The 27,363-nt window shown below is 50.2% G+C and overlaps 1 protein-coding gene across 2 annotated transcripts; it reads right to left on the reverse strand.

Annotated features, from left to right (window-relative positions):
- Positions 1–824: 824 nt before the first annotated feature.
- Nkd2 (NKD inhibitor of WNT signaling pathway 2) lies at positions 825–27,363 on the reverse strand. Of its 2 annotated transcripts, XM_021180640.1 has the most exons (10): positions 27,160–27,363; positions 27,027–27,062; positions 26,670–26,773; positions 8,397–8,457; positions 7,202–7,329; positions 6,583–6,678; positions 5,745–5,889; positions 4,778–4,862; positions 4,196–4,323; positions 2,085–3,045 (listed from the first exon to the last, which is right to left on the reverse strand). In XM_021180640.1, exons 1-10 carry the CDS (start codon positions 27,182–27,184, stop codon positions 2,468–2,470), a joined length of 1,386 nt encoding a protein of 461 aa, XP_021036299.1. In that variant the 5' UTR covers positions 27,185–27,363; the 3' UTR covers positions 2,085–2,467. The 2 variants fall into 2 exon arrangements, with proteins under 2 accessions (XP_021036301.1, XP_021036299.1); XM_021180642.2 differs by lacking the exon at positions 27,027–27,062 and having other exon boundaries at positions 825–3,045.

Consider the following 27,363-nt stretch of genomic DNA (forward strand, 5'->3'; position numbering starts at 1 on the left):
TGAATTTGCTAGGAGACCTCCATGTGTGAATAAAGGACACGGCCAACTCGGGGCAGCAGGATTCCAGATCATACTTGAGAAATTAAATAGAAACTGGAGTCAAAAGATTCACCCTGAAAGTGATGGGGTACCTGCTAAGAAAGGGGCATCTTGGCGACACCTTCATCCCCGTGACAGTTTATTTGGGAGTGTACATAGATCAGGTTGTTGAGTTCTAAGAATACACAGTAGCCACAACCTCCACATACACAGCCAAGGTTGGTTTTCCTCACCACAGCCACTGTCGTCTGAAGCCAGTGTCGTCTACTACCAACTGTCACGGAGACACCATCCTGGCACCCAGCACAGGGTGGGCTAAGCATCACCACTTCTGTCTTTCTTATCTCTGTCTCCATTTTCAACATTGCAGTTTTACTACTAGGCAGTCCTGGAGTCTCTGCGTTAACGCAGGCCAAGTTCCTGCATCTCAGTAGATCCACTCTTCTCAGACACTAGTGACCACGTCCAGAGTGGCTACATGCTGGAGAACATGAGCAGTTTGGGGGCAAGTGCTTTCCCATCTCTTTAGGTCTTATCATGGCACGGAGAACCCTCCTCCACTTAACACTCACACAGTGGCAGGTGCTTGGCCCCTGCCATGAGCTTGTTAGGGCTTCCACCTGCCCTGAATTTTTAAAACGTGAAGCCAGGGCTCAGGCTTGGCTGAGTCTCCCCACTTCCCATGCTGCTCAGCTGGACCATGGCCCTAGGTGTCATTGGGGATATCCTGTAGGACATCTCTCAGGGCCTGAAAGGACTTTTTTTTTTTTTTTTTTTTTAAAGCTTATGTTCATTGGTGTTTTATGTACATGTATGTCTGTGTGAGGGTGTTGGAAGCCCTGGAATTGGAGTTACAGACAGTTGAGAACTGCCATGTGGGGGTACTGGGAATTGAGCCCAGGACCTCTGGAAGAGCAGCCAGTGCTCTTAACTGCTGAGCCATCTCTTCAGCCTCCTGAAAGGACCTCTTAACACAAGCCCAATATAAGAGTGCTGCATACTGAGAAGCAAACTGGGTGGTCATGCTGATTCCTGTGCAAATCCCTCTGCTGTGGTGTGGGTGATGGAACCTCACATACGTGCCATCTCTACATCCATGACGTGGGTACTTTAGACATGTTGTAAGGAAAGGGTGACACACTCTAGCCATTTCCGTTTTCGGGAGCATGTCTAGCTGTGAAGTGACCACAGAACAGTGAACAGCCTACAGAGGACTGATGGTCCCCAGGTCAGAGACATCACATTCAGATCTTCAGGAATTCCTTAGAATAGGTTGGGGGAAAGGAGATAAACACAAGGTTGTGTTGCTTCCCAACAGTCTGCATAAGCTGGAGCCCACGGAGCCCATCTGGAGCTTGGCATTTCTTGTTAACATGAGCTGAACTCCGGGTTTAGAGTTCTGGTTTTTCTTAGTCTAGAAATCCCTTATTAAGAAGCTTTGCTATGGAGTCGTTGTGCGTCAAGCAGCATAAGCCAAGATGGTTCTACAGCATTCACCCTCCACAAGTACCTGTCATCTTCACCTGCAGCTACGGTGTGTCAGTACACTAACCACCGCTCTCAGAAAAGTGTTTTAATACAAGGCTATGTGTGCCATGTTACAGAATGCACAATTCTTTATTATGCCAAGAAGGCATAATGCCCAACCTTCATAAACTCACAAGAGGTTAAAAAGTGCCTCTTGTTCTGTCCTGCTGGTGGAACCATGAAAATTGTGGCTTCTTGAGGACCCCACACCTTTGCAGCCTTTATGGAGGGACATCTAAGTATCACTTGGCTATGCACAGCCTGAATGAGGATCCCCAGCATTGTACCTGATCCTTCTCATCCCAACCCGTCTGGGTCTTATCCATATCTACCTAGGATGCTGGAAGCTCGACACCAAGCCTCATGCTGCCCACGGAACATCACCCTGTCCCTCTGCTCAACAGTTGCCCCCTCCACATTTGCTGATATTCTGGCCTCTTTGTTTTGCTTTGTTTAACATGGTACATTGAAGAAGAACCACTTTCCAAGCCAGTTCACTGACTTTACAACATAGAAACTTCACAAAAAGCATTGCCTTTTCTATTCAGGTACCCGAAGGTCAAAGAGCCATGAGGATTCAAAGAATGCCTTCAAATATCCCATGGCCACACTGCAGCAAAAGCAGGAACAGATGCTTTTGTGCCCTCATGTATGGGCTTTTTGGATGACACAGGAGCACATGTCACTGGTAATAATTGGCTGCATCAAATGTACTGGTATCCAAATGGCAGGGAGAAAGGTAGCTTTGTCCATGAATATCCAAGCCTGGTGCCATCTCCCTGGTGTGTCCCCTTGACATCTGCAGCCGGTGTTGAGCCAGGGGATGCTGTACTCTCTACTGGGCACATGCCAGCCCCTGCTCTGTTCCCAAGGGCATTTGGGCAGAGTGCTTGTTTGGGTGCTAGGATGGGTGGAAGTGGTGGTGGTGGTGATGGTGGTGGTGCTCATGGTGATGGTGGTGTTCATGCCTCTGGACCACAGGCATCACATAGCCCTCAGGCCCCAGCATGGGAGGCAGGTCCCGTACCACTTCATGCTCCACCATGGTAGGCTGGCCATGCCCCTTAAGTGGTGAGTGGCCTTCTCTGGCTTTCTGCCGGTACCGCTTGTGACCATAGGGCTGCGGCGGAGGCTGTGGTGGAGGCTGAGGAAGGTGGTGGCCGTCCTGAGGACCCTGGGGCAGTGGCACGGCCTGCAGGCAATAGCTGAGAGCTTTCCCTGGCTTGCCACTGCCTGGTGTCCCAAGAGGTTTTCCTGGACCCTTAGGAGACCTGAGGAACTGCTTCTCCTGCCCCTTGAGCCGGGGCTGTGCAGCCAGGGCCCGGGTGGCAGGCTCATTAGCTGGTATGACATGCTCAGCCAGGACTTGAGACCTGCGGTGGTGTATAGCGTGGGCATCCGACTCTTGTGATCGGGACCTGCTTGGAATGTGTGTGGCCCTGCCATGATGTTCTTGCCTGGCCTGCTCAGGTGGTGACCCTAGGGACAAGACAAAGGTGGTCTAGAGTAAGGCTTGAGATATGTCATATCTGCACTATGGGTTTGCAATAGAGCTGGCTTTCTGACTGGGTCACGTCTCAGATGGCCACATGCCCCAAGCTGGGCAGGGAGAAGTAAAAGCTCAGCCCCCCACATATTTTATACTCCATCTGGGTGTCAGACACCTCATTAAAGAGCCCGAATGTCACTCCTTAAAGGGGTTTGGCCACGCTGGGATTTTACTGCTTGGGTCAGCTGGCCTTTTGTCCCTATTGTGGGTCCTATTAAGGAGATTCTCTACTGGGATAGACAGAACCCTTCTAGGATATGAGGAGGGGGTGACAGAAAGTTATGTCACACTAGGGGGCACTCCAATGAGATGAGATCAAGCCGACTTCCGGGATGGTCTGGTTGCAGCTTCATGAAATGCTTAAACCCTTAAGGTCAGCCCTGTGCAGTGGCCTTAGTACATGGGGCCAATTAAGGTCACACTTCCCACTAAACCCTTTAGAGTCCCTCTCCAGATGCATCCCTCCTTCCACCCAGCATCAGAGGATCGAAGCTCTAGTACAAAGCACATGGAGCCAGCCGTTCCCAAGTGTGGGTCAACTTCAGCCAGGGACTTTAGCTGATCAGAGATATTGTCACAATGGATAGATTGCCTGCATGGACTCTCAGGGATGCCTAGTGGGGATGGGGTGATAGTAGAGGACTTGGCCTCCAGCTTTCAGAGTGCCAGCCAGGCTATAGTTCATGAATCTCTAAAGGTTACAAGAGGCACAAAACCAGAAAGGAACCTCGTGTGTACAATGCTGGCTGTCCACTTGTGCTCAAGCTGGTAATTCTGCCCTAACTGCCAGCTCCCCCTGCTGGAAGGCTCCTGAATATACATCTAGTAGTTTTATATCTTCCCTAAGCCAGAATATGTCTCATACATACACCTGGATGTTGAACCACCTTGCTTTCCAGGCCCCTTGCCAGTGACAGAAGGGTAAGCTGTGAGTTCACATCTAGGCAGAGGATAATGGGGCACCCAAGTGGGGTGGGGACACCTGGGACCCAACATCCAGAGCCCCTTGCCTACTTGCACCTTCAGGGAGACATCTATACCCAGGGGGTAGATACAGGGTGGGAGTCCTCCAGTACCTACCAGGACCAAACTTAGATGTGTAGTTCTCGATGCCAGCAAGGTCTAGGTAGTGGTTTCTGCGCTCTGTGTTCTCATCCACACAGTAGGGCACTCGCACAGAGCAGGGCTGGGGATCAGCATTGGGCTTCCTGTATGGAGCAGAGGATAGGCCTGACAATTTGCTCAAGGCCAGACTTTAAGTCATATAACAGGGCTGCTTGCAGAAGTGGATAGTGGTCTAGGAGGTCTAAGGAGGGACGTTGACTAGTATCCAGTACCCAGAGAAGGCAGAAGTGGCACAGTTGGACAATGTTATATGTTGTCCAGAGAATTAAGGTCCACAGCCCATGATGGCAGCCTATCAGCACCCAGGATACTACCATATGTCTCACAGGGCTTGAGTGACCCTAAATTTAGGGTGTTCTCTGTTTACCTACCTGGGACCACAATGCCCCCTGCTCCCTTCTGTTGGATAGACATGGTGCTCATCCCCACAAGGTACCCTCACTCTTCATAGCACACAGTGTCCACCTGTCTCAGCACCCCGCCTGACAGGACACTGGGGAGGCTAGCAGGAAGCCAACCACTGAACTCACATCTCACCTGCTGTAGGCGGAGAGCCTTCTGTCAGCCACTCGGGGCTCATCTGTGAGCTCAATCTCTGTTCTGCCACGAGTGGGCTCCCGGTCTGAAAGAAAGGCATCCCATTCATTCATTCATTCATTCATTTCATTCATCCTTTGCAATTCAGTTATTCACTCACCCCTGACCTACCTGTTTATCCACTCATGCATTTCTTCTGCCTATTCATTTTACAAATCTGGACATCCATCCACACTCATCACAGGCATGCTATAACCAGTGCTGTCCTTGAACTCCACGCCCCCCAATGTTAAGACAGAGGGTTTATTTCACATCATACATCATTATACAAGACAGTGCCTCTTATACACGGACAGGGATGCAGGGATTTGATAGTTTAGGCTGTCTTAGAAGCACAGTATGTGTTAATGGCTTAAAATAAATTAATGGTTAGATACAAAGAAAAATGATTGGACTCGCAGAGCACATGTAACAGAGGCGAAGGTCAAATTTTATCAGTACATGGGATAAAGTGCAGGGGGGAGACAATCCATGCTGATTATGAACAGTTAAAAAAACAAGTTAAGGCTGGCCTTGAACTTTTAACCCTGTTGCTTCCCTAGCGCTTACATTCGAGGCCTATGCCACCATGCCCTTTGTTAATGAATTACTTTCCTTGCTCATCTATCCACTCACTAAGCAAACAGTTTCGTCTTCTGCCAGGTACCAGGTTCTGCTTGGGACATTGTGGAAGCAAGAAGTTTTTGACTGGAAGTAGTAAGGGAACATGAACAACATTGATACCCAGGGGCCAGTGGTGGGGAGATAACAGTGGGGAAGGGCAAGTGTAAAGTTAGGTGGCTGAGGGTGCGGCCTGCCCCTGCAGGCCTGTCTTAGGGGTGCTGCTGCCCCTGCAGACCTGGTTTAGGGAGATGCTCATGGAGATGATATTGTTTGTACAGGAAGGCTCCTGGCATAGACCCCTCACCTTGGCCAGTGAGAGGACATTCCTTCTTGCTGGAGGGTTCAGGGCTGACAGTTAGCTTCACTCGAAGGGTCTTGCTGCTGCCAGAGGAGTGATTGACAGAGGCATCGACAACCTCATAGATGGTGTGCATCAGGCTGGACATGTCCTGGGACCAACATGACAGACTTCAAGGGACATTTTTCCTTTCCTTACCAAGCAGGTATTCACCCCATGTCCACAGCAGGCACCTTGGGTCCATTTACTCCCCATCAGAGACTGACTTATACCCAGATTAGACCCAGGATGTTGTACATGGCTTAAAGGTAGCTCCGCTGTCTGTCCTTGAGGCCAGGGTTAGCCTAACCTCTGATTTTTATATTCTAAAACATTAGACGAGCAAGCAGATAAGCTTTCTATCTAGATACACTTTTTTCAGCACCATTGTCATGGCCAATGAAGATGCTTCCTCTGCCTCTTTTAGACACAGTTCAATGGAGCAAGAATACTCCACAGGCCCAGGCTGCCTTCTGAGGAACCCAGGCCTGGCCTAGGGATGTCAGAGCTATAGAAAAAGACCGTGCTGGAATTAGTGATGAGACATGTGCAGACTGCCAGAGTGAGGAGACGCTGATACTAGCTAGGTCAGGATGTTAAAATGGGCTCTGCCTCCCCTTCTGTCTCAGGAAAGTTCTAGTCTCTTCTTTCTCCCCAGTCAGGGCTCACTGTGTCTCTCTATCTAAGGATCCAGACATCATCTATCCATCTGTCTACTGAACCAGATTGGTTCCAGATCTCAAGAGGTCTTACCCCCATAGGACTCCCCATCCTATGGGTGGACTGACAGAGGTGGGCATATTACCTCTCTGGTGACTTTCCCACTGTTGTCAAAGTCATACAACGTGAATGTCCATTCTTGGCGGTTGTCTTCTTCCACTGAGACGTCACACTGCAGTGCCTGCAGGCAGCATGCAGGGGTAGGAGGCAAGGAAGAATCAACTGGCGCCTGAGACCCAAGTGCCCCAACTGAGGTTCTTCCTGGTTGTCAGCCAGGAAGAGGTAGCTCAGGAGAAGTTGGCTTGCATCCCTTAACCCTGCTTCTTGCCCACCCCCGCCCCCTAGTGAGGAGCCGATTCCATGCTTCATGACTCAGTTTCCCCCCTGTGGCATCTGTCTCTGCTCATGCAAATACTCAGGGTCACTTGGAGTTGGAGGAATTAGGACTGTGTGTTCCTGCTGCTCCCCTCTGTTGTTCCTTGACCAGTAGTGCTAGATACCTATTACATCTGCCCAGCAATGCCAAGTTCACAGCAATACCAGGCAAACCCCCAGAGCATCACATTTTAGTCCTGCGATAAGACCTCAGAGAGGCTAAGGAAACCACAGAGCTGGGATGGCCATGGTTCCCATTTAGGGCCACCACTAATCATGCTGAGGCCCAGGGAGACACTTAACGCAGATGTACACAGGAGAGGACTTACGTCAATGTTCAAGTGCTTCTTGCTAAGTCTCAGTGGACCCTCACGGCTTGCTGCTTTCTCCCCATCATCTGTGCTGAAGAGCTGACCCTGGCCCTCATGGCCCTCAGACTTCTCAGGGGGCAGCACAACTAAAAGGGCAAGAGGAGGTGAGACAAGGGCCTGTCCCATGTGGGTAGTGTGACTATCTTGCTCTATTCTGTTCTACATGAGCTCTGAGCTAGAGCCTGCTCCTGTAAAATAGGAAAGTAGCGAGAAGAGAGAGGCCTCACTAACGTTCAACTATGTATACCCTGGCTGTACTTTGCAGTCTGTAGTGACTTTCAGTGAGCAATCTGTCTCCTCTAGGCTGACCTTGTACAGATGGGGTGGGAGAAGGACCTTCAATATCAAAACAGAGTAGTCACCATTCCTGAGTCCTCCAGGAGAGTGAGTCCCTGTATCCCCAGGTTTTCTCCTCATTTTCTAATGCCTTCATCTAAAACCCACTGGCAAGGCCACATGTGGGCTAGCTGTTGGCCAAGCAGTCTTGTCTCCCCTGACTTCCAGTGTGGATGGATAAGAAGCCCTGTTTCTGGGGCTCACATATTCTCAGGGTCTCAAGCTGTGTCTTGACAGGGGCCCAGGTTGTTGGTCAGGTGTCTGTCCAGGTATGAGCTGAGAGGATGCCCAGTACCTGAGTTCCAGTAGGCAGTGCTAGGAGTCCCTCTGGGCTTCAGCAGATGTCTGAAGGGGGATCTATAGGCTAGTGCACCTACTAACTAGAAGCCGGTAAGAACTCATCACATCTCTGTGTGGGGCTAACTCCACCAAAGATACACACATATGATAGTGACTCAAGCAGGGTTCAAATCACAGGTTTAGGACCACTCCACCACTCTACAACTGGTGCAGCAAGTGGCCATGACATTAGCTCAGAATTCAAGAGCACCAACCAGTCCATGCAACCCAACCTCCCTGCTCAGTCCCAGAACTACACACACAAACCACTGTACGGGGACCCTGTGGCTCAATATTTTGCTTCTCCTGTGGACATATCCGAGCTGCCTGCTTGGTAAGGAATCTCAGGTGACTGAGGTCTCTGCTTACTAAAGAACTAACTTCTCTTGAGACTAGGAAACAACTGATCTCAGTCGTATGCCAGTGTTGAGGGTTCTGTGGTGTGAGTCCTAGGCTCGGGGTAAAGAGCTAGACTTACCTTCTAGGGAACCCTTGTCTTCCCAGAAAGGCCCCTCCTTAGGGTCTCCATTGAGCAGCTCCTGGAAAACAACATGGCAACATAGGACTACGAACTCTAGACTGAGAAGAGCAGAGGAGGACAACAAATAAGCCTGAGCCTGAGACCTCAATAGAAACCAGCAACGGGCCTCTAAGAGGCCTTCTCGGTGTGATCTGTGGGTCCACCTAGACCACCAGCTCCTTCCGGCTTCACACAGCAGAATGTACAAATGCCATGTGCTAGAGTCATTTCTAAGACTTGGCCTCATTGCCTGGAAGCAAAACCCACTTTCAAGCGAGACTTGGGATCTCTCAGGGCTCAGTCCCAACACTGCCAACCCACATGTATAGAAGCCTCTAATCCAAGAACCCTTATGTGTTGTCACTCTGTTCCTGGCCTAGCTTGCAAAGCTTTCCACCAAAACTGCCCCCCACCCCACCCCCATGGTACCCAGGGTGGCATTCACTGGAGCAGCAAAGGGGCCACTGCCTCCTTCAGGGCTGGGCTGAGGAGCAGGGATGACTGCCAAGAAACATCTTTAGCCCACAGCTGATCTCAAGACAAGCTATGGGAAAACGGGAAGGACTTCAAACACATCCAGGCAACATTTCAGCCAAGAGACTCTGCAGAACAAAAGCTCACATGGTTCTCGTAAATAACCCGCAGAAGCAAAGGCTACAAGAAAGGAAGTATAAAACGTGCCACGGAAGCCATCTGCAATCAAAGGGCCCTTCGGGACAGGAGAGCTCGCAGCCCCCAGCCCAGCACTCAGGGCCCCAGGGAGCATTTCCCACCAGTTGTTTCCTGGCATTTCTGTTTGACTCCAGGTGGCTTCAAAGTTTCAAGAACCCTCAAGGAGATGGGAAGTTGAGCTAAGATTCATTCATCTGGCAACGTCCCTGCGGATTACATGGGCCAGATGAGCCCTTAGGTTGGTAGCTGGGGGCAGGAGGAAGATAAGACTCCTCAATTTTATATCTCATCCGGAAAACTGAGTATTCCAGGGACACTTTGGCACATTCTCACCTGTCAGGGACTACAGGGTGGTCACTAGCGCCTACCCCATTCCTCCCTGTGGATCACATGGGATGGTGTCTGGCAGACATAGGTCTCATTCAAACCCAGAGCGCGGAATGACAGAGCATATTTAAAAACCTGATGCCTTTGGGATAGGGTGGGGGGAACATTCTGTCTCTCGCAGCAAATAAGAAAATAACAATGAAGCCCCCACCTGAATGTACGGGCTGACTGCTCTGCAGTATGTGGGAATGAATACCAGAAATGCTCAGGTACGTGGGACAGAGACGGGAATAATACAGCAGTATTCTGGGCAGTATTCGCTGTGTGAGGCTTGGGGAGGACAAACCCAGTGTTTGTCTCCTGAAAGGAGAAGCCAGGATAGCCTTGGGACTAACCCAAAGTGCAACATGGGGAAGAGAGAGGGGCTCCTCTCTAGGTGTTTGTCTGTCTGTCTTTGTTTGTTTTGGCTGTGCAGCAGTTGTAGGAAATACAGCATTTGAGGAACCCTTACAGAAAACCAAATGGCCAAGCTGAGTGACTAGGGCCAGGAGGTAGGGGACACTCCTGCTCATATTGACATCTAAGAACCCCATAGTCTTCCTCTCTCTGGACCTCCTAACTCATGGAGCCATCATGAATAAGATGCATACAGGGCTTGTTAATCTTAGGATGTCACTTCGGGGATTACGCTAGAGATCATCTTAATGAGAAGACCTCCTAATTATTAAAAAGATTAGCTACCCACATATGGCGGCATGTGTCTTTAATTCTAGCATCTGGGAGACAGAGGGGAAAGGGATCTCTGTGAGTTCGAGGCCAGCCTGGCCTACTTAGCAAGCTTCAGGACGGCCAGGACTAACATAATGAGAAAGGAGGAGACGGTCCTCATTCAGTCACTGATCAAATAACCCACAGACGGAATGAAGGCTCAAAGGATCTGGCTGTAATGAAGTGCAAGGAATGAATCCGTCCTGGCTCTACGAAACTTTTTTTGTCTGCAATGCATAGTGACATGTCCTGCGACTGGAGGCTTGAGCTTAGAGAGACAGGGACCAGCTTGTCCCAGCTGAACATAAAGTATGAAATTTAGTAATTTCTAAAAACCTTGGGGCTCTCTCTCTCTCTCTCTCTCTCTCTCTCTCTCTCTCTTTTTCTTTGAAGTCAGAGTAACTCACGGAGCTTCAGCTCCAGATCCTATGAAGTATAGAAACTAAGTTCAAAGACATGAACCTCAGGGGCTCAGCTTCATCCTGGAGGTACCTCGGGTGCTGTGGCTGACAGCTCCTAGGTCTGATTACAGGTCCAGGGGTTGAAAGCTGCTGCTGACAAAACACAGGTATGCGGGGAAACCAAAGCTGGTGGTAGGTACCACGGAGAGGGTCGAAGACTCAAGTCGATGTCAAGAGAGAGGAGCAAGGGCGAGTGGAGCAAATGTCAAGGTGTCATCTCCTGAGTCACCGCACCTACCCTCAGGGGGAAAAGTGATGCAGGCGAGAGCAGGGACGATCCCTAAGATTCCCAATAGTTCCTTCCCCCAGGGGCTCGCCAGACTTATCTCTCCCCTCAGAGAGCTCAAACCCTTCACAAACAGGCAAGTCTCACCTGACTAAGAAACTGGTGGTGGGTACAGCACCCCCAGATGGCGGTACAGCGGAAAGGCTAGAGCCTAGAGTTGCCAGCCTCTGAGTTGTTATAAACTGCCTATCACCACAACCATACTTTATCCTGTATGTGAGGCTGGAACCACTAGCATTCGTGGATACCTTCCATTTCTTATTTAAAAAAAAAACAAAAACAAAAAACAAAAACTTGAGTTTTGGAGCCTTGCATGGGCTATAGACTTTAAATGCACTGTTAGGTGGGGAACCAAGGACATCCAGTTCAAATGAACTTAGTGGAACGGAGCATGCTCAGTATGCATTGCTCTAGGTACAATGCCCAGCACTGCAAGAAAAGACGAAAAACAAAATAAAGAAAGAAGATCCTGCACAAACTCTAGCTTGGTCTCCTGGGACATTCCTAAGGCTACAATAATAGGCCAGAGATGCTATAATTGACCAAAGCCACACCATCTGTGGGCAGGGCCACTGTAGCAGATTCTGTCAGCACACACCAGAACCCAGGACAGGGAGGATTCTAGGCACTAGCCCAGGGGTGGGTGGAGAGGCCAGATCAAAGGAGAAAATAAGTGTGTGTGTGGGGGGGTTAATTCTGGCCTCTGCCTGGTGATTTAAGTCAAATCTGTCCTGCTTACATAGAAATGCCCTTTAATCTGCACTGCTTTAGTTAAGTAGAAGAGCCAAGAGCTTTAATTACATCATATAAAACCTGTACAGAGCCACTGGCCAGACACGCAGCCCCTTCCCCAATGCAGCCAAGTCCCTGTGACTTAGGCTCCTAGGCAAGGCTGTCAAAGGCAGACATTACCCAGCCCTGCTGTGACAGAGTTCGGTGATCTCAGGCCCTAGCAGATTCTCCTGAAGGTCCCACCTCAACGTTCACCTCAGCTCCTCTTAAAGAACTAGAACTACACCCTCTACCCGAGCCTTCTTGCTCTGGCCTCAGAAGTCACTCCTCTCTGATCAAGTTTTCCCTCTTCTTCATACTCTCGTGGCTAGACACTCCAGATGTTCTGTCGAGGTCAATGGCTTGATGAGGCTCCGGCTTAGCATTCTGCACACGTCCTCAGTGCCTGACCCATAGGCACCTCCTGCAGCACACCCCCTACCCCAAGTTGCTTGCTGCCTTTGAAACATCGCGTTCCAGTCTCTGATAGGTGTTCCCCTATTCACTGGGGACCAGTGCCATGATTGTGGGGGGGCCCATGCCACAGTGGGAGTGTAACCCACAAATAAGGTGGCAAGCATCTAAGGTAGGTATGTCTGGGACTAACTTGTGCTGGCCTAAGGGGCTCCTTGCCCCGCTGCTACTACATGGATAGTCCACATACTAGAAATATTCATTTATTCACACTCAAAATGAGGGGTCCACAGTTCTTCAGACTTTCTGCCCTGTTTATTCACCCCACACAAAGTGTTGAGGAGGTGACAGGATCCAGGACAACCCAGGTCACAGTCCTCAAACAGTTCCCACAATCACCACTAGGTGGCAGTAGTGAGCGGGGGACGTTTCCTGACAAACCCCGAGTCCTAGTTTCCTAAATAAGAAGATAACTTCTTTGTCATAGATGCTCTGTTAATTACGGGTAGCTCACACCAGGAGGCTTCCAGTGCACCGTGCTCCACATATTTCCTTGCTAACTTTGCAGCCTTGAGGATAATTGGCTCTTCAATGACCGCTTCCCACCTTGGCAAAACACACCAAACAGACAATAATCGTTACTGTTGCCCTATGTCTGCCCTGCCCATTGTTTTCCTAACACTAAACAAAAGGAGGCTGAGGACAGAGAATTTATTTTGTTATTCTTTCCTCTCTTTGTCAGGCCTATCAAATCTGTAGCATTGGAGAGAAGGTGTACCTAAATGAACTACTTAAGGAGTGAACTTTATAACAATTGTCTTAAGAAAGTATTTTAAATGTTTATAAAGTGATTGTAAATAGTAACTTAAAATACAAAAAAAGAAGAAAAAAAGAAAAAAAGACAACTTGTCCTACTGTCAGCAAACAGTGCAGTCAGAGATGGTGGCATCTGCATGCACCTTTGAAAGAGGGTCGTGTTCCTGAATCATAGAACCTACCAGAACCTACAAGCCCTGGGAGACCACACCTCAGCGTCTTCCAAACGCCCACCCACCCTAGGCAGCTATAAGAATGGGGAACAGAACAAGCACAGGCCAGATAGGCCTAAGGACAACCACGTGCCAGGTGTTCACTGCCTGAGGCGTCCCTGGACTCAGAAACACAAGACCACTGTCTCCACCTGGGCCTCATGCAAGGGGTCTTTGCTCCTGTCCAGAGAACAATCTGTGTGTCCTTCCAGAAGCCAGGTACAAGGACTTCTGTAAGGAGAATCCAGGCTCAGGTAGGGCATCAAGCCAGGCCTCAAGTGGAAGGACAGGCCATGACAGCTCCCATAAAATTCTATTCTCTGTGACAAGGTACATGTGTGACCTTCAACAGAGCCTCTAGGCTGGTGGAAGCTCTGGCTCCCCCTGTCAGTTTTAAGGTCAAGGTTGTACATATTCAAACACAGACCTTGATGAAGGGTGCGATCCTGTCAGTGTCTCAGAGATGGAGTGAGGTTGTGGGGAGGGATACACTGAGAGATTTCCCATAAAGAAAGATAGAGTCAGAAACAGGCACATATGGGGAAAGAAAAAAGTGGGGATTAGGCTTTTAGTGGGTACTCTAGGAGAGGGGAAACAGAAGGAAGTGAGACTAGAGCAAACTGACTGAAGCCACTGTCCAGAACTGTGCCCAATAGGACAGCAGGCACCACAGCCCCCCCCCCCCACCNGGGGGGGTATGATCTAAAACACATGGTTAGCAAGTACTGGGATGGGTCTTTGTATGTCTGATACTCCAACAAAAATTAGTTCCTGACCATCAGAAAAACCACCCACATTAACTTCCTAGCTATTTCCACTCAGATGCAGAACTCTCCAGAAACACATCACAGAGGCCACCAGGATGACCTTTGAGGCAGCTCTGCAGTGTCAGCCCTGGCCACTGGTGCTGGGGTATGAGTCCAGGCTAAGAATAGTCTGCTGGTGGGAAGATAGAGCTACAGGACCTGTGTGAGATTCATACCATGTTTGTGGAGTCAGACAGAGGTAGAGCCATACAGAGGAGTGGCCAGTAGTACCCTCAAGTGTGGGCTGCAGCTTCTTGGGGGCCATGCAGGAGATCCCAGGGAACCAGTGGAACACCTGGGCTCCTGCTTGGAGACTGTTGATGTGCTGGGTGTGGAATTAATGTAGGCATCCCTCACACATCTCAAGTTTAGGGCCTCTCTCATGGGGCAGACTAGTCTTGGAGACCACAAAGAGCTATGATGCCCTGAAGAAGGTGACTGAAGACTGTCACAATACTAGAGCAGGCAGGGTAAGGAGGGAAATGAGGGAAGAGGCTTCAGGGTAGAAACAGCAAGGCCACATCCTCTTCTGCTGGGGAAGATACCAGGCGGGACAAGAACTAACAACAAGCAGGGAACAGGAGACCAGGAGGAGACAGCAAGGGGAAGGGGGCTGCAGACAGCTTTGGAGCAGGAAAGTAGCACAGCCCTCAGATGCAGGGACCTTGTTCTCCACACAGGCTTCCAAGTATGGCATCTAGCCCCAGGCCCCGAAAAACAGCGTTTTCTTAGGAAAACGTGAGGAGGCCGCTCTGCTTCCCGCCAGGGGCTGGAATTCCACTTCCAGGTGCCGGCCCACTCGTCTGTCTGGAAACGCTTGGCCAGCTTTGAAGTCACGACTCAGCTTCAGCAGCTAAATAGTTTCAGATGTGACAATCTAGTTTTATAGGCTTAATAATTCCGACACATGTGCAGTAGGGGCCCAGCAGTTCCTGTGGTGCCTGGCGGATCCCCTGCAGGGGCTGGGAGCCATGAAGTCCTGAGTGCCTGAGAATCTAAGTCAAGATGTTTAAGGATGGTAGATCTAGAGCCACCGCAGAAAGGGAACACAACAAGTGCACATGAGCGTCTTGCTTTCTTCTAAGATCTGCAGGGTGTTTTTACTCTACACAAACACACACTCATTTTTTTTTTAAATTGGGGGAGGCTTGGACCATTTTCATCAGGGGTTGTATAAATAAACCCTTGATGAAATTTATAAAATGAAATTTATAAAGGCTGGGTAGCTGGGGGGCGGGTAACAGGGTTTCCTAAAACACATACTTCTCCTTCACACCAGTGTCAGTCCTCCTCCGTTTCCTGTCCAGGCCAGAAAATACAAATATTGCCATCATCATCTTCCTCCTATTCTTACCACAGTCTCTCATTTGATTAATAATAGAAGATATAACATGGAACACATTGCCAGCACTCATTCTTCCAAAAATACACTAATCCCCAGTTTGTGTAGGGATTGATCAGCAATATGTACTGTGGGGAGGTGACCAACTACTATACACAAAGACATGGACACCGAGGAAGCCCAGTTCACAGAGAGATGCAAGAGGGTGGATGAGTCCCTGAAAGGATGCATTACAGGGATGAGCCTCGCCACTTGCTGGAGAAATCTGTTCAATGAGAGATTCTGCAAGGTCATATGTCATACAGGGTCAGCAGCCTCCCCTTAAAGTCTGGCAGCTAAGACTCTCTCTGTCATGCAGAGAGAAGGATTCAGGTGAATTGTGTCATCCACACTAACCTGTACAAGTGGGAAAGCAGCCCCATTCCTCAGCAAAGAAAGAAGACCCCACATCCTCCCAAGAATCCAGCTCCAACAAAGACATCCACAGAAGACCCACCTTGAAATAAACCGCATGCAGCACACACATTGAATCTCTGTGTGAGTGTGAAGACTCTACATAAGCAGGTCTGTGCTCACTGTACATGCAAACACACACACGTATGTGCACAAACATGCATGCACACACACGTGGACGTACAGACAGACACATGTGAACATGCACACACCCACACATGTACAAACATGTGTGCATGCACACACACATGTGGACATGTATGCACAAATACACATGCAAATGTATGCAAACACATGCCTACACATGTACACATGCATGCACACATATGCACATGTATGTGTGCGCACACATGTATACACACATGTGCACGTGTGTGTACACATACACAAATACATTACACACAGAAACACACACATATGCTCACATTCATGTACATACTCACACATATACTCACTCATGCATGCATACATACATACATGTGTTTGTTCAGAGACAATAACCATAAGCCATGCGGACTACTTCTCTTGTTTTGACTCTTGGCACACTGAAGTTTCTTTGGTTTAGTCCTCCGTGTTCCAGTCATTTTGCAACTGGTCTACACCTTGATCTTTTACCAGTCATGCCTGACACTACGATTGTCTTTCACAAAAAATGATGATCAAAGCTGACCAACCTTCCCTGATGGTGACTATTCACAGTTCCTATTCACAGTTCACAGGCCACAGAGGTTGCAAATTAACAAAATGGAATCTAAACTCAGGTCTCCCAGACTCAGATCTCCCTGCCTCTTGCTAGGATGAAGGTGGACTCTTATTCAGGAAACCCACTGGCCATCTTTGTTTCCTTCCATTCCTATTAAAGCTTTATTTTTCTTATTTCAAAGGCAGATTAATTCCAAAGCTGGGAGAGAAGGTGACTCAACCCTAAGTTGCTGTTTTTGTTTTACTTTAGAAGGCACTGTGTGATGTGGCGTTCTTACCAAAGATAAGCAGGCTAAGAACTCGGCGCCAGGCCCCTGGGGAGCTCACAACTCAGAAGAAGCAATAAATGCTGTTCATTTTTTGTTAAGTGCTCTCCATAGAGCTCTGTGGAAATATACCTTCACTGGCTCTGCTGCCTGGCTGGGCTGTGAAGATCAAAGACAGCCTCATAGCTACCCTATCTGGCAGCAGCTGCATGAAGTCCTTAAAGGGAAAAGAAAAAGAGCCAAGCCTATATCCTTCAAACACACTGTAAGGAAATGTAGTGGGGTCCCAGTGACAAACGTGCAATGCAGCTCTTAACAAATAATATCGTTTCAGAAATGGCACCAGCTCCAGGAAGCTGGAAGCTGCACAGCTGCAAGGAGAGCTGAAGGGAAGTAAGCCCAGGGTCAGCCAGACACAGAAGGGAGCCTGGACATAGCAGGGCTCCTGGGAAACAAATGGGGTCCAAGGGACTGCATTCTGGCTGCCAGGGCTGGCCAGGGAGAGGTGAGAGCTCTGAGCTGGCTACTTCACCCACTAAGGCTCTGGTCCTCTGCATGGGCAGATATGGTAACCTGTGCTTTCCTCAATGCTTCCCAAGGACTCTTCCATACAGACAGAAGAACACATGTTCTTTCTATTCCATGCTAATCTCTGCCCTATACTCTGTGTGTCACAAACACAAGGAACCCCAAGTCCAAGTCCACAGAAACTTCGGGGAAGCTTCCCCTCCCACAGATGAGCTAATGCCTCCTCTGACGGGATTGCGGATATACAAAGCAAAGCCAGTGGCCAGCTACTGCTGCCTTGCCATGCCTGGTAGGGATGGGGTCCTTAGGGCCATCACTGCAGTGGTCTTCCCACAGAGGGTGTGCCTCCTAAGGTCATCAGATGCCATTGGCTCCTCATCCCAAGCATGCCCAATCACAACCGACTCCAGCAGAGCTGGCTACTGATCAAAACACAGCCAGAGGGACCAAGAATAAAGTGCCAATAGGCAATTTTCCCAGAGTTAACACCAGCTATGTTTTCAAGAAAGCCTAAATCATTACAAGTCTGAAGTAAAGATAACGTTATCCCGCATCCCTGCTCCTCAGCCATGGAGTGGGTCTCAGAATCCCCATAAGGCCAGCAACAGGGGAGGAGGGGGGCTCGGGGGGCAAGACAAATGATGACCCTCCCCAGGGGCTTCCTGTAACCCTTCCAGCTGTCATGCCTGTCCCAGACAGTAAGTGGCCTTCTAGAGCCACAGGAAGGGTTGGTTCACATGGCTTTGTTTACTGTAGCTCCTAGGAGGCAGGTGCAGGTCACTGTTGGTTCTCTGTATACGTTTCTCCTCCTCCTCCTGGAATGTGTGCTGTTTACTCCTGCCCAGGGGCCTTTCACTGTGATGTCTGGACAACCCCCCTTTGTCAATGCTGCCTCTCCTCTGATATCCACACCAGGGCAATCCCCTGACCATCCTCTAGTTCACTCTCGGAACCATTCAGGAACCCTTGTCTGGCTCCTCCTTCAGCCTAGGAATAGGTGAGATAGTGAGCAGGCAGGCAAGCTTGGAGCAGAATAGCAAGCAGTGCGGGAGGGTGAGTGGGGTGGGGGGGTGGGGGTCAGGAGCTTATGGAGATTAGAGTCCAGGCTCCAGGACGCAATACAGCATGACTCAGTAAACTGCCAAATCTGCTGTACCTTAGTCATCTCCTTTATAAAGAGATTTGGGGACAGGATTGGAGAGGCCATAAGCAAGCCTGCAGGAGAAGCTCGGGCACATAGGGTCTGTATCTGTCTGAGCACTCACCTTACTCCTAAGACCTTTCCTCTTTGACCTTTTATCTTTTCTCTTCAGAGACACCCGGACGTGGCCTTCCTCACCGGACTTGGGGTACTCTTTGCTTTTATCCCAATACTTCCTCACTTCTACTCCAGTCTACACAGGTTGGGCTGCTAGATGGTGCCCACTGCAGCGAGTTGGTACTCTGTTAGTGATGTGTTCTGGTACTTTCTCCCTAGGCCTCGTGTTGAACCATGTCTACCCCTGTGGCCTCACCCTGTCATTTTAGACTCTGCACTCCACTAGGGTTCACCTGGGTTCACCAACTTCTCCCACTGCTCACCTCGCCAGTGATCCTTGTGGCCTTCGGGAACCCACTCCTTCCTGTAACACACCTCTGAAGCACGTGGAACCCTTACCCAGCTTTCCAAGGAATCCATCAAAGTACAATGTAGTCCTCTACCCATCTTTCTCAAAACAACGTCACCTTCAGATTAAAGCTGGCTCTCCCAAACCCTAGGAAAATATGCTCCAGGTCTTTCAGCATGGGTGAGGCTCACCTAAAGTTGATGGGAGAGGAAGGTAGCTGCAGCCTAATCTAGGTTTTCCACCTAATATGTCACTATAGGAGCCGTAGGGCTAACCTTGCCAGCAAGGGGGGTTGTGGGCGACCAGAGAGAGCAGCAGGGACATCTATACAGGGTATAATAAGAATAGGCCAAGTTCAGAGACACCTCACTCATTTGGGAAACCTGTGGGCTGGACACCCTGAATTGGATGAGATATGTAGGGGATTTCTGAGCATCCCCGGGAGGGCAAGGACCAGGGGTGGATGAAACTTCAGAGACCAAACGCCAGTCCAGCTAAGGCACCCAGTCAGCTATGGGAAAGGAGGGCTAAGTGGGCAGGGGACATTGAACAGGATACGAAGACAACAGTTTTGGGTGAGCAGCCAAGACTTCCTTATGAAGAGCACAAACTGAGGAAGGGTAAGGAAACCTGTGAGACCCCACTGAACAGGGTGAGCCCAGCTGTACTCTCAATCTCTCCGGGAGAACAGGAGGTTCCTGTAGTGGAGGCTGTGTGCCAAGTCCTTGGGGCAGGAAGAAAGAGGTACTGTTTCATGCCATTTCTGAGCAGGTTCTTCTTCAGAGCCGGGCTGAGGATAGACTTTTACATCAAGAGATATAAGTAAAACGTATCCCTTCAGCAAATAAACAGATCAGCCCTGGGCCTCCGCATCACAGGCAGAAGAGAAGCCAGGAGGGCCTTGCTACTCCCGCACACAAGGGCAAGCAGCACCTACGATTCTGGCGACAAAGAGCAGGAAGGGCTGCACTTCCTAGCACACAGAACATCCTTTACAGAGCTCTAAACACCGACCAACCAGGATGCCTAATGGTATGTTAAAGTAATCTCCCTCTGAATGTCTGTATTAAAACATAACATGCTTTTTTAGCTTCTCTGATTTCAAGGCTCAAAACGCGCTAGGGCTAGCTGAGAAGATTCTGAAGAAAAAGAGTAAAAGAAATCCTCCCTTCTGGCTGCCAGGCTTCATTGCCATCAGCCCATTCCAGCTGTGTGTGGCAAACAGGATCGAACAGACCCAATTTGTTCAATGCTGGCATGAAGAGCTGCCAGACGGACGCTGCCAAATCTCCCATCAACGTGAAAGCTGATTACAGCAAACACCAGCCCAGCAGTAGGTGCAGCTTGCTGTGAGGCAGGTTAGGGGGCAGAGAGGGTTTTTGATCACTAACAGGCTTATCTGTAAGTAGCGGCTCCAGCAAACCAGTCTTGCCCAAGCCAGTGCTGTGCTTTGCCCAGGATGGTCCTAGCATCCAACCACGTCTACCGACTACATGAGAGATCAAGCGCACACACAGTACCCCACTGGGACTAGACAACTCTGTGTAGCAGAAGGGCATATCCCATCCGACAGGTCATAGCTGTTCCTGGTGAGGTAGCCGGCACATGGGAAAATCACCCTCAGCTCTCACAGCCTAGGGCAATGTGGTCCTCCTTAAAAGAAGCCAGTCCATGTTCTAGGCCAGGCTTCAATGTTCCCTGGCACCAACCTCAGTTAACAAAACAGAACAGCCTAAGGATGATCGCCCTCTCCCCACCCCCACCCCCACCCCCATACCTCAATCACCACTGGGTGGCCCAAGTGGAGCCACTTGCTCTGACCCATGCTGGGTCACAGTGGGCAGAGAGCACACGTGTTTTTGACAGCCCAAGGATAACCACAGAAAGCCAGTCAAGCAAAGGGCTGGGAAGGGAGTGGGGTGTGTGTGTGTGTGTGAATAACCTTTCCATATGTCACCTCAAGTATGAGGAGCCTAACTTGAGCCACATGTTCCAATGACCCTGTAGCCACCCCAGAGCCCAAGTTTCTCCTGAAGCTATGGCCACCTGGGCCCCACCTGGCTCTGCTTGTCAGCATGTCTACCAACTACCTGATAGATCAAGGACATCAACAGTGCCCCAACTGGGACCAGATGACTCTGTGTAGTGTGAGGGCTTATCCCATTCTTTCACACTAGTTCTATTTCAGTTTTTCACATGAACCAGGACAGATTCTGGAAACCTGACCCACAGGCTTGCTCTCTGTACCCTTCTAGGGATCACTACTGAGACTTGAGATTGGAGACACAGTTCTGTCCTCTTCTTCCTCCCCTCCCCTCCCCTCCCCTTCCCCTTCCCCTTTCCCTTTCCCTTTCTTTCTTTTTTTGGTTTTTTTCAAGTCAGGGTTTCTCTGTATAGCCTTGGCTGTCCTGGAACTCACTCTGTAGACCAGACTGGCCTCGAACTCAGAAATCCGCCTGCCACTGCCTCTCAAGTGCAGGGATTAAAGGCATGCGCCACCACCACTGGCCCTTTTCTTTCTTTCTAAAGATTTATTTATTTATTTATTTATTTATTTATTTATTTATTTATTTTATGTATGTGAGTGCTCTATCTGCTTGTACACCTGTGTCAGCATTAGATCCCATTACAGATGGTTGTGAGCCATCATGTGGTTGCTGGGGATTGAACTCAGGACCTCTGGAAGAGCAGCCAGTCCTCTTAACCACTTCTTGCTTACCAAGACACTAAAACCACCAACCCCTGTCCCCAGACTACAGAGCAAGTGGCAAGAGATACAGAGCAAGTAGGCCTGTCCCTAATGCTGGGGAAGAACTGGGTCTGGACATGTCACCTGCATTATCTAGCTCTGGACAAGCTATAGCAACTGGGAAGTTGCTTCATGTGCAGCCTGCTCTTGCACATGAAGCTGGACCGCGGTGCTAGAACAGAATGCTCATGAGGCCAGGCCATTCCCCTGTATATGGTTGAAACCATGGTTCCTGGCCATGCCATTGACTGGCTTCTGGCTAGCCTTGCCCCCAAGCTCACCTCAGACCCCTCCCTCCTCACCAGGGCTCCAGGTTGAATAGGCCTTCTGGTCAAAAGTGGTAATCCCAGGTTAACTCTTGGACTGTCTCAAAAAACCAAGGTGGGTAGCTTCTGAGGAACAATGACCAAGGTTGACCTCTGGCCTCCACATACATGTGCATACATGTTGCATATATATGCACATGCACATACACATGCACACACATAAAGCACAACCTTTTCATATATAAATTACTCAGCCACAAGCAAAACTGTAGGAAGTAACCTGAGTTCTAGAGAGGTGGCACCACTTGCCACAGTGGTCAATCTGCTGACAGGTCAGGATGAAGCCACTTTCCCCCTTTTATTAGTATTTCTAGAAAGCCAAGATTTTAGCTCCTTCAGCACCAAAATAAGTGGCTGTGACTTGAAGCTATTTTAGAAATCCAGACAAGACAAGTTACCCAGTATAAGCCTTAGTCCTAGCTGTCTATGAAACCTCCACCTCCCACTCCCCAAATCCAGATGGCACCTTGATGCAAAACGCCCCACATCCTGAGAGTCTTGACCTATGCTTTTCAGATGCAGAGGTGCACAATATGCACATCTGCATATGCCCATTCCCTCTGTGCCCTCCAGAGAGCACTTGCTAATCTTCTTGGGAACCTCGCAAAGAACTTGAATCCCAGGGGAACACTACTCCAACGGCCAATGACCTTCATGCAGAGAGACTGTGCTAGCCAACACTACTGCAGACATCAGGAATCTGCCCCTCCAGTCTCTGTGGCCACAGTCCTAACCATGGCCTCATATGGTCAGCCTCTCAGAGCTCCTGTCATCAGACACCAGAGAACCAGGCAATGAGCAAAGGCAGAGCCCAACCATGCACTGTCCCTCAGTGGCAGAGTACACCATAGCAGTTTCAGGGCCTCCAAGTACCAGACGGGGTCAGACATTGACTGCATGGCACCTGGCTAGTGCTTGAGGTTACCTCAACACCTTCTGCAACACAGGGATAGCCCCGTGGCCTGTGCCTCCTTTCTCTCCTCTATTTAGCCCTATCCATCTCTTGGGAGGTAACCTTCAGCCATGTGCCTAAAAACACTGATACCAGTCCCTTGAGGTTTGGTTCTCAGGCCAATTTTGCCTCACCTCTCCTAGAGGCATTTCCTGCAAATCAGCCAGGAGGTTCCTGAGACCTCGGCTAATTCAAACCCTTTGGGTGAGAACCACTCAGCTTGTCACACATTTGTGGGGTTCAGTGAGACACCTGCAAATTCAGAAGCAAAGAAGGGGCAGGTATTCAGTGCCACCTGACTACTTGACCATGACTCCTTGATGTTACTAGTCCCCCAGGCCTGTCCTTGATGTTCCTGCATCAAAGTGAGATCCTGGATCCCTTTGCACTTCTGTGGCAACGTCTCGAGACTCCGACTGGGTCCCAAAAGCCAGACACAGAAGGCACAGAGGTGATGGGGAGCAATGATGATATGCTGTGATGGCTGCCACTGACACCCAAGCTATTCCTCTTCTACTCAGGTGCTTTCAGGGCCTCCATTCTAAATGTTCTGTAGGCAGTCCCAGAGAAATACTGCTTCTTCTTGGGGGCTATAAAACTTAGCAGCTAAGGAGAAGCCATGATGTTCTGATCACCTCCCTGGAGCTCCATATATTTCCCTGTTTCTGTGTCGACCAGGGATAGGGAGGTATTCAGGCTGTGACAGAAACATGAGGAATTTCTCAAAGGCTAACATCTCCCCTTCCCTAACAAAAGCATGTAAATTTGCAGGCGAGGCAGCTCCTGGCTCAGGTCAGGCAAATAACTAGCCACCTCTGCCACAGAGGGAGCATCAGAGTTAAGGGGCTGAGGCTTGATAGCCAGGTCCAGAGAATTCTAGCCAGTCAGAAGGTATCAAAGCATGAATGGGCAAGATTTCCAGTTCCGAGGAACCTACAGACAAGATGATGATGAGGGCTGATGGGTTTTGCTAGAAGCCAAAGTCTGCACAGTGGATTCAGCCCTCAAAGGTACCACAAGGTCTTAGGCTGATCGCTCCCATATCTTACAAAGTTATCTCCTTTCTGCAAGGTAATAACATGGCAGCACACACAGAGCAGCCATGGAGATGTGGTTGGAGCTGGCAAGTGGCATTGTAAAGTTCCAGTTTGCTCAAGACAGCCACACAAGCCCCCAACAGGCTAAGCAGCCATGTCCTTCCCTCTTGCAAATATGGACAGCTGTAGAATGTCCACAGACAGCCATGGACATGGCTCTCAGTGGCCTCCTCAACTTACATACAGGCAGATCCCTCAAAGGCCAAGTTAAAACCCCACCACTAGAATGAGCAGGATGTTCCTTCCTCGGGCTCAATGGAAATCTGTGTTTAATTCACAACAACAAAAATAACAGTGACTCTTGTCTTCTTAGCAATTTCCTGTCAGCCTGGGGGGGGGGCAGGAGCTGAAGAAATTAAAGACAGTCTCGTGGAAGAAGGGACACACATAAGGAGACTATCTCATGGAAGACTACTCAGTCACTTTGAGAAAAGCCTCCACCAACTGCTGTTTGAACTACATCCCCATCAGTACTATCTCAAAGCCTGTGACCACAGACGTTCTGAAGCCACGTGCCTCTCTCCAAACCAGCGCTTGGTTATTGCTAACAGACCCATGCCCCTCCCTTCATATCCCCACAGGCAAGGAGCCACACAGGTGCTGACACACAGCAGAGCTTCTGGGAATAGCAAAGGAGGCCAATGAAGGCAGGAAGTGGGACTGAGGGGACTTTTAGATATAGACAGATGCACAAGCCAGTGCAGACTTATAGATGGACTCAGATGTACAGCTCAGTTAACAGAGTCAAAAGCAACTCCATCCTTCTGGTTTTAGAGAATGGGAAAAGCAGATGAGAAGCCAGAAGAGGAGATGCAAGTCTCCCAATGACCTGTCACTGGGAGTTGGTGGTAGGAAGTGTTATGCAGTGTAATCAGGGCTGCCTTTCCTTAGGGCACAGCCCCTGGGAGGACAATAAGTCAGAACTCTGGACACTGTGAAAAGAAGGATTTCAGAAAGGACACAGACCCAACACTAACTATCCCCACTTAGTTTTCCAGACAGAAGAAAGAGTATGGCGATATAGTCCCTGCCAGACCTGGGCAAGAGCTACCTAGTGTAGCCCAAGGCACAAAGGCAGCAATGTGGCCTCAGCTCAAGGTCTTGCCTGGCCAGGAGCCACAGCCAGATAAGGAAACCCCAGGATTGTTGCTTATAGCTACCTAAGCCAAGTCAGTTCTACGAAGACTCTGCTCTTAGCCACCTTGGAAAAGCCAAGGACAACGCTAAAAGAAGCAATGCAAGCCAGAGCCCACACAACAAAACAAAAAATGACCCAAAGGATATACTCATGGTCCTAAGATCACAGCTTCACTTTAACAATTCCACTCTACACAGGGAGTACCTATACTCTCCAGAAAGATGCTCTGGCTTTCACACTCCAGTGACAACCACTTCCTTGTCAGCTAAATTGTGTCCCATTCTGAATACCAGTGCTCTCAAGTGAGGAGTCCAAGGATTGAGCTCAGACTTGTTGCTAGGGAGAAAGACCCTAGGCTTGACAGCTAAGGGGAAGGGCCAGTCTCCCATGGCATGAACAGGTTCCCAGAGACCAGCCCCAATACCGTGCATCTGAGAGCCAAGCTGTGTAGAAGCATCAACTGGCCACCAAAAACTCCTCAGCAAATGTAAGTGGTAGCAAGATGGACCTGGGTGGGCAGCACTGGCTGTCTGGTCTGGCCTCCTCTACTAGAGATGGACAGCATGTAACTGTTTGAATCTCCACACTGGACCCACAATACCTCAGCATACCCGCTTTTACAGCTACAGTAGATCCGCTCAGAAAGCACACATCCAAACTCTAGTACATATTATTTTAAGCCTCCGTAGCTCCAGGTCTCAGATCAGGGCCACACCAAGTATTCATGAACACCCAGAGGTTTCTATTCACCTACCAGAAGGTCCTTTCAGAAAGAACACTGACGCCAGTCCACTTGCCGACTTCACAGAGCTCCCAGCCAGTGAGGGGGTCTATCTGTAGTGGGAGCCAGTACTGGGGAGCCAGTTCTAGGTGACCAAGTGTATTGTTCTTGTCCTTTCAAACTCTGCTCTCCCCAACACCAATAGCCCAACGTCTACTTCCTCTTGCTGGCAGATATGTGGGTGTTTCACCCAAACTCTATCACATCTCATCCTTGGGGCCCTGGCCCTGGGCAGTTCTCTGCTCTTAAACACAGCACATGGATCATCTACTCTCAGACACAGGGTAGCTCTTGTGGTTTGGGGACACCGTTTTTTTTCCACTGCCCATTTGTCCAGGGACGCTCCCTGCAGGCCTGTAGTAAGCTCTCTAAAAGATGGGAGGCAAGGGTAGCCTTAACCTCTGGACAACTTCATTGTGCAAGCAATCAGCCCTATAACATCCATCAACAGATGGAGAAGGTCCTCCAACTCAAGCCTGGAATTCTGAGATCATGGCCCCCAAGTTGAGTCCCACCTCTGCCTTAGAATCCCTTCACCAGCTCCTCCTGCCTGAGGGGTGGAGCCACCGCCCAGCCTAACGCTTGGAGGTTCCAGTACCACCCAGCCCCTTCTGGGATACTATGCCAGATGCTGGAGAGGGTTAGGCTATCCTGGCCAGCCATATGAGCCTTCTGCATCTCCCGACTGTAAAGAGGCACGACTCCGGTTCTGCAAGGCCCTTGGTTGCGCGACCCCGCCCACCTTCCCGTAACCTACCTGCTTGTCCCATGAGCGATGTTCCACACCGCTGCCCGCACGCCGGTCGGTCTCTTCCGCTCCCCTGCGACCGCTCCCGTACGCAGGCACCACGAAGCTGTCCCCTGCGGCCCGCCCGCAGACGCGCGGGAAACAAGGCACCCACGGAGAAGGAAGGAGACCGTGAGCTTCGTGGAGTGCGCTTCTGCCCAGCCTGCCTTGCAGCGCCCACCCGGTACCCAGAGCCCCGAGGCCACGCGCTCCCGGAGACCCAAGGCGTGTCCCAATCGAGGGCGCGAGGCAAGGCGCGCCCCAAGCTTGGAGCTCTGCGCATCCGGCCCCGGGGCCGCCTCGCGCCCTGACCGCACCCGGGCTCACCTTCGGGATTCTCTCTCCTCTTGCAGGCGGCTGCGGCTGCGGCACGGTCGCAGGACACAGGGAAGACGGAAGGGACAGTGAGTGGCGGCGCCCACCCGCCCCCCTCTCTCCCGCCCCCCGGCCCGCTTCTCACCGTGCTTGGACTGAAATTTCCCCATGTCTCCGCTGGGCCTGGACCCACCCTCCAGCCGAGCTCTCAGATGTACATCCGAGGTTCGAGCCCGGGGTGCGTGAATCCCGAGCTGAGAGCAACTCGTGGAGCCTGGATCCCGGGCCGTGCAGTCTGGCGAGGCTTGGCCCGGCAACCGGAGACACCGGCGCGGGCAGCGGCCGGCCT

Source organism: Mus caroli, chromosome 13 (assembly GCF_900094665.2).
Source record: "Mus caroli chromosome 13, CAROLI_EIJ_v1.1, whole genome shotgun sequence".
Classification (NCBI taxonomy): domain Eukaryota; kingdom Metazoa; phylum Chordata; class Mammalia; order Rodentia; family Muridae; genus Mus; species Mus caroli.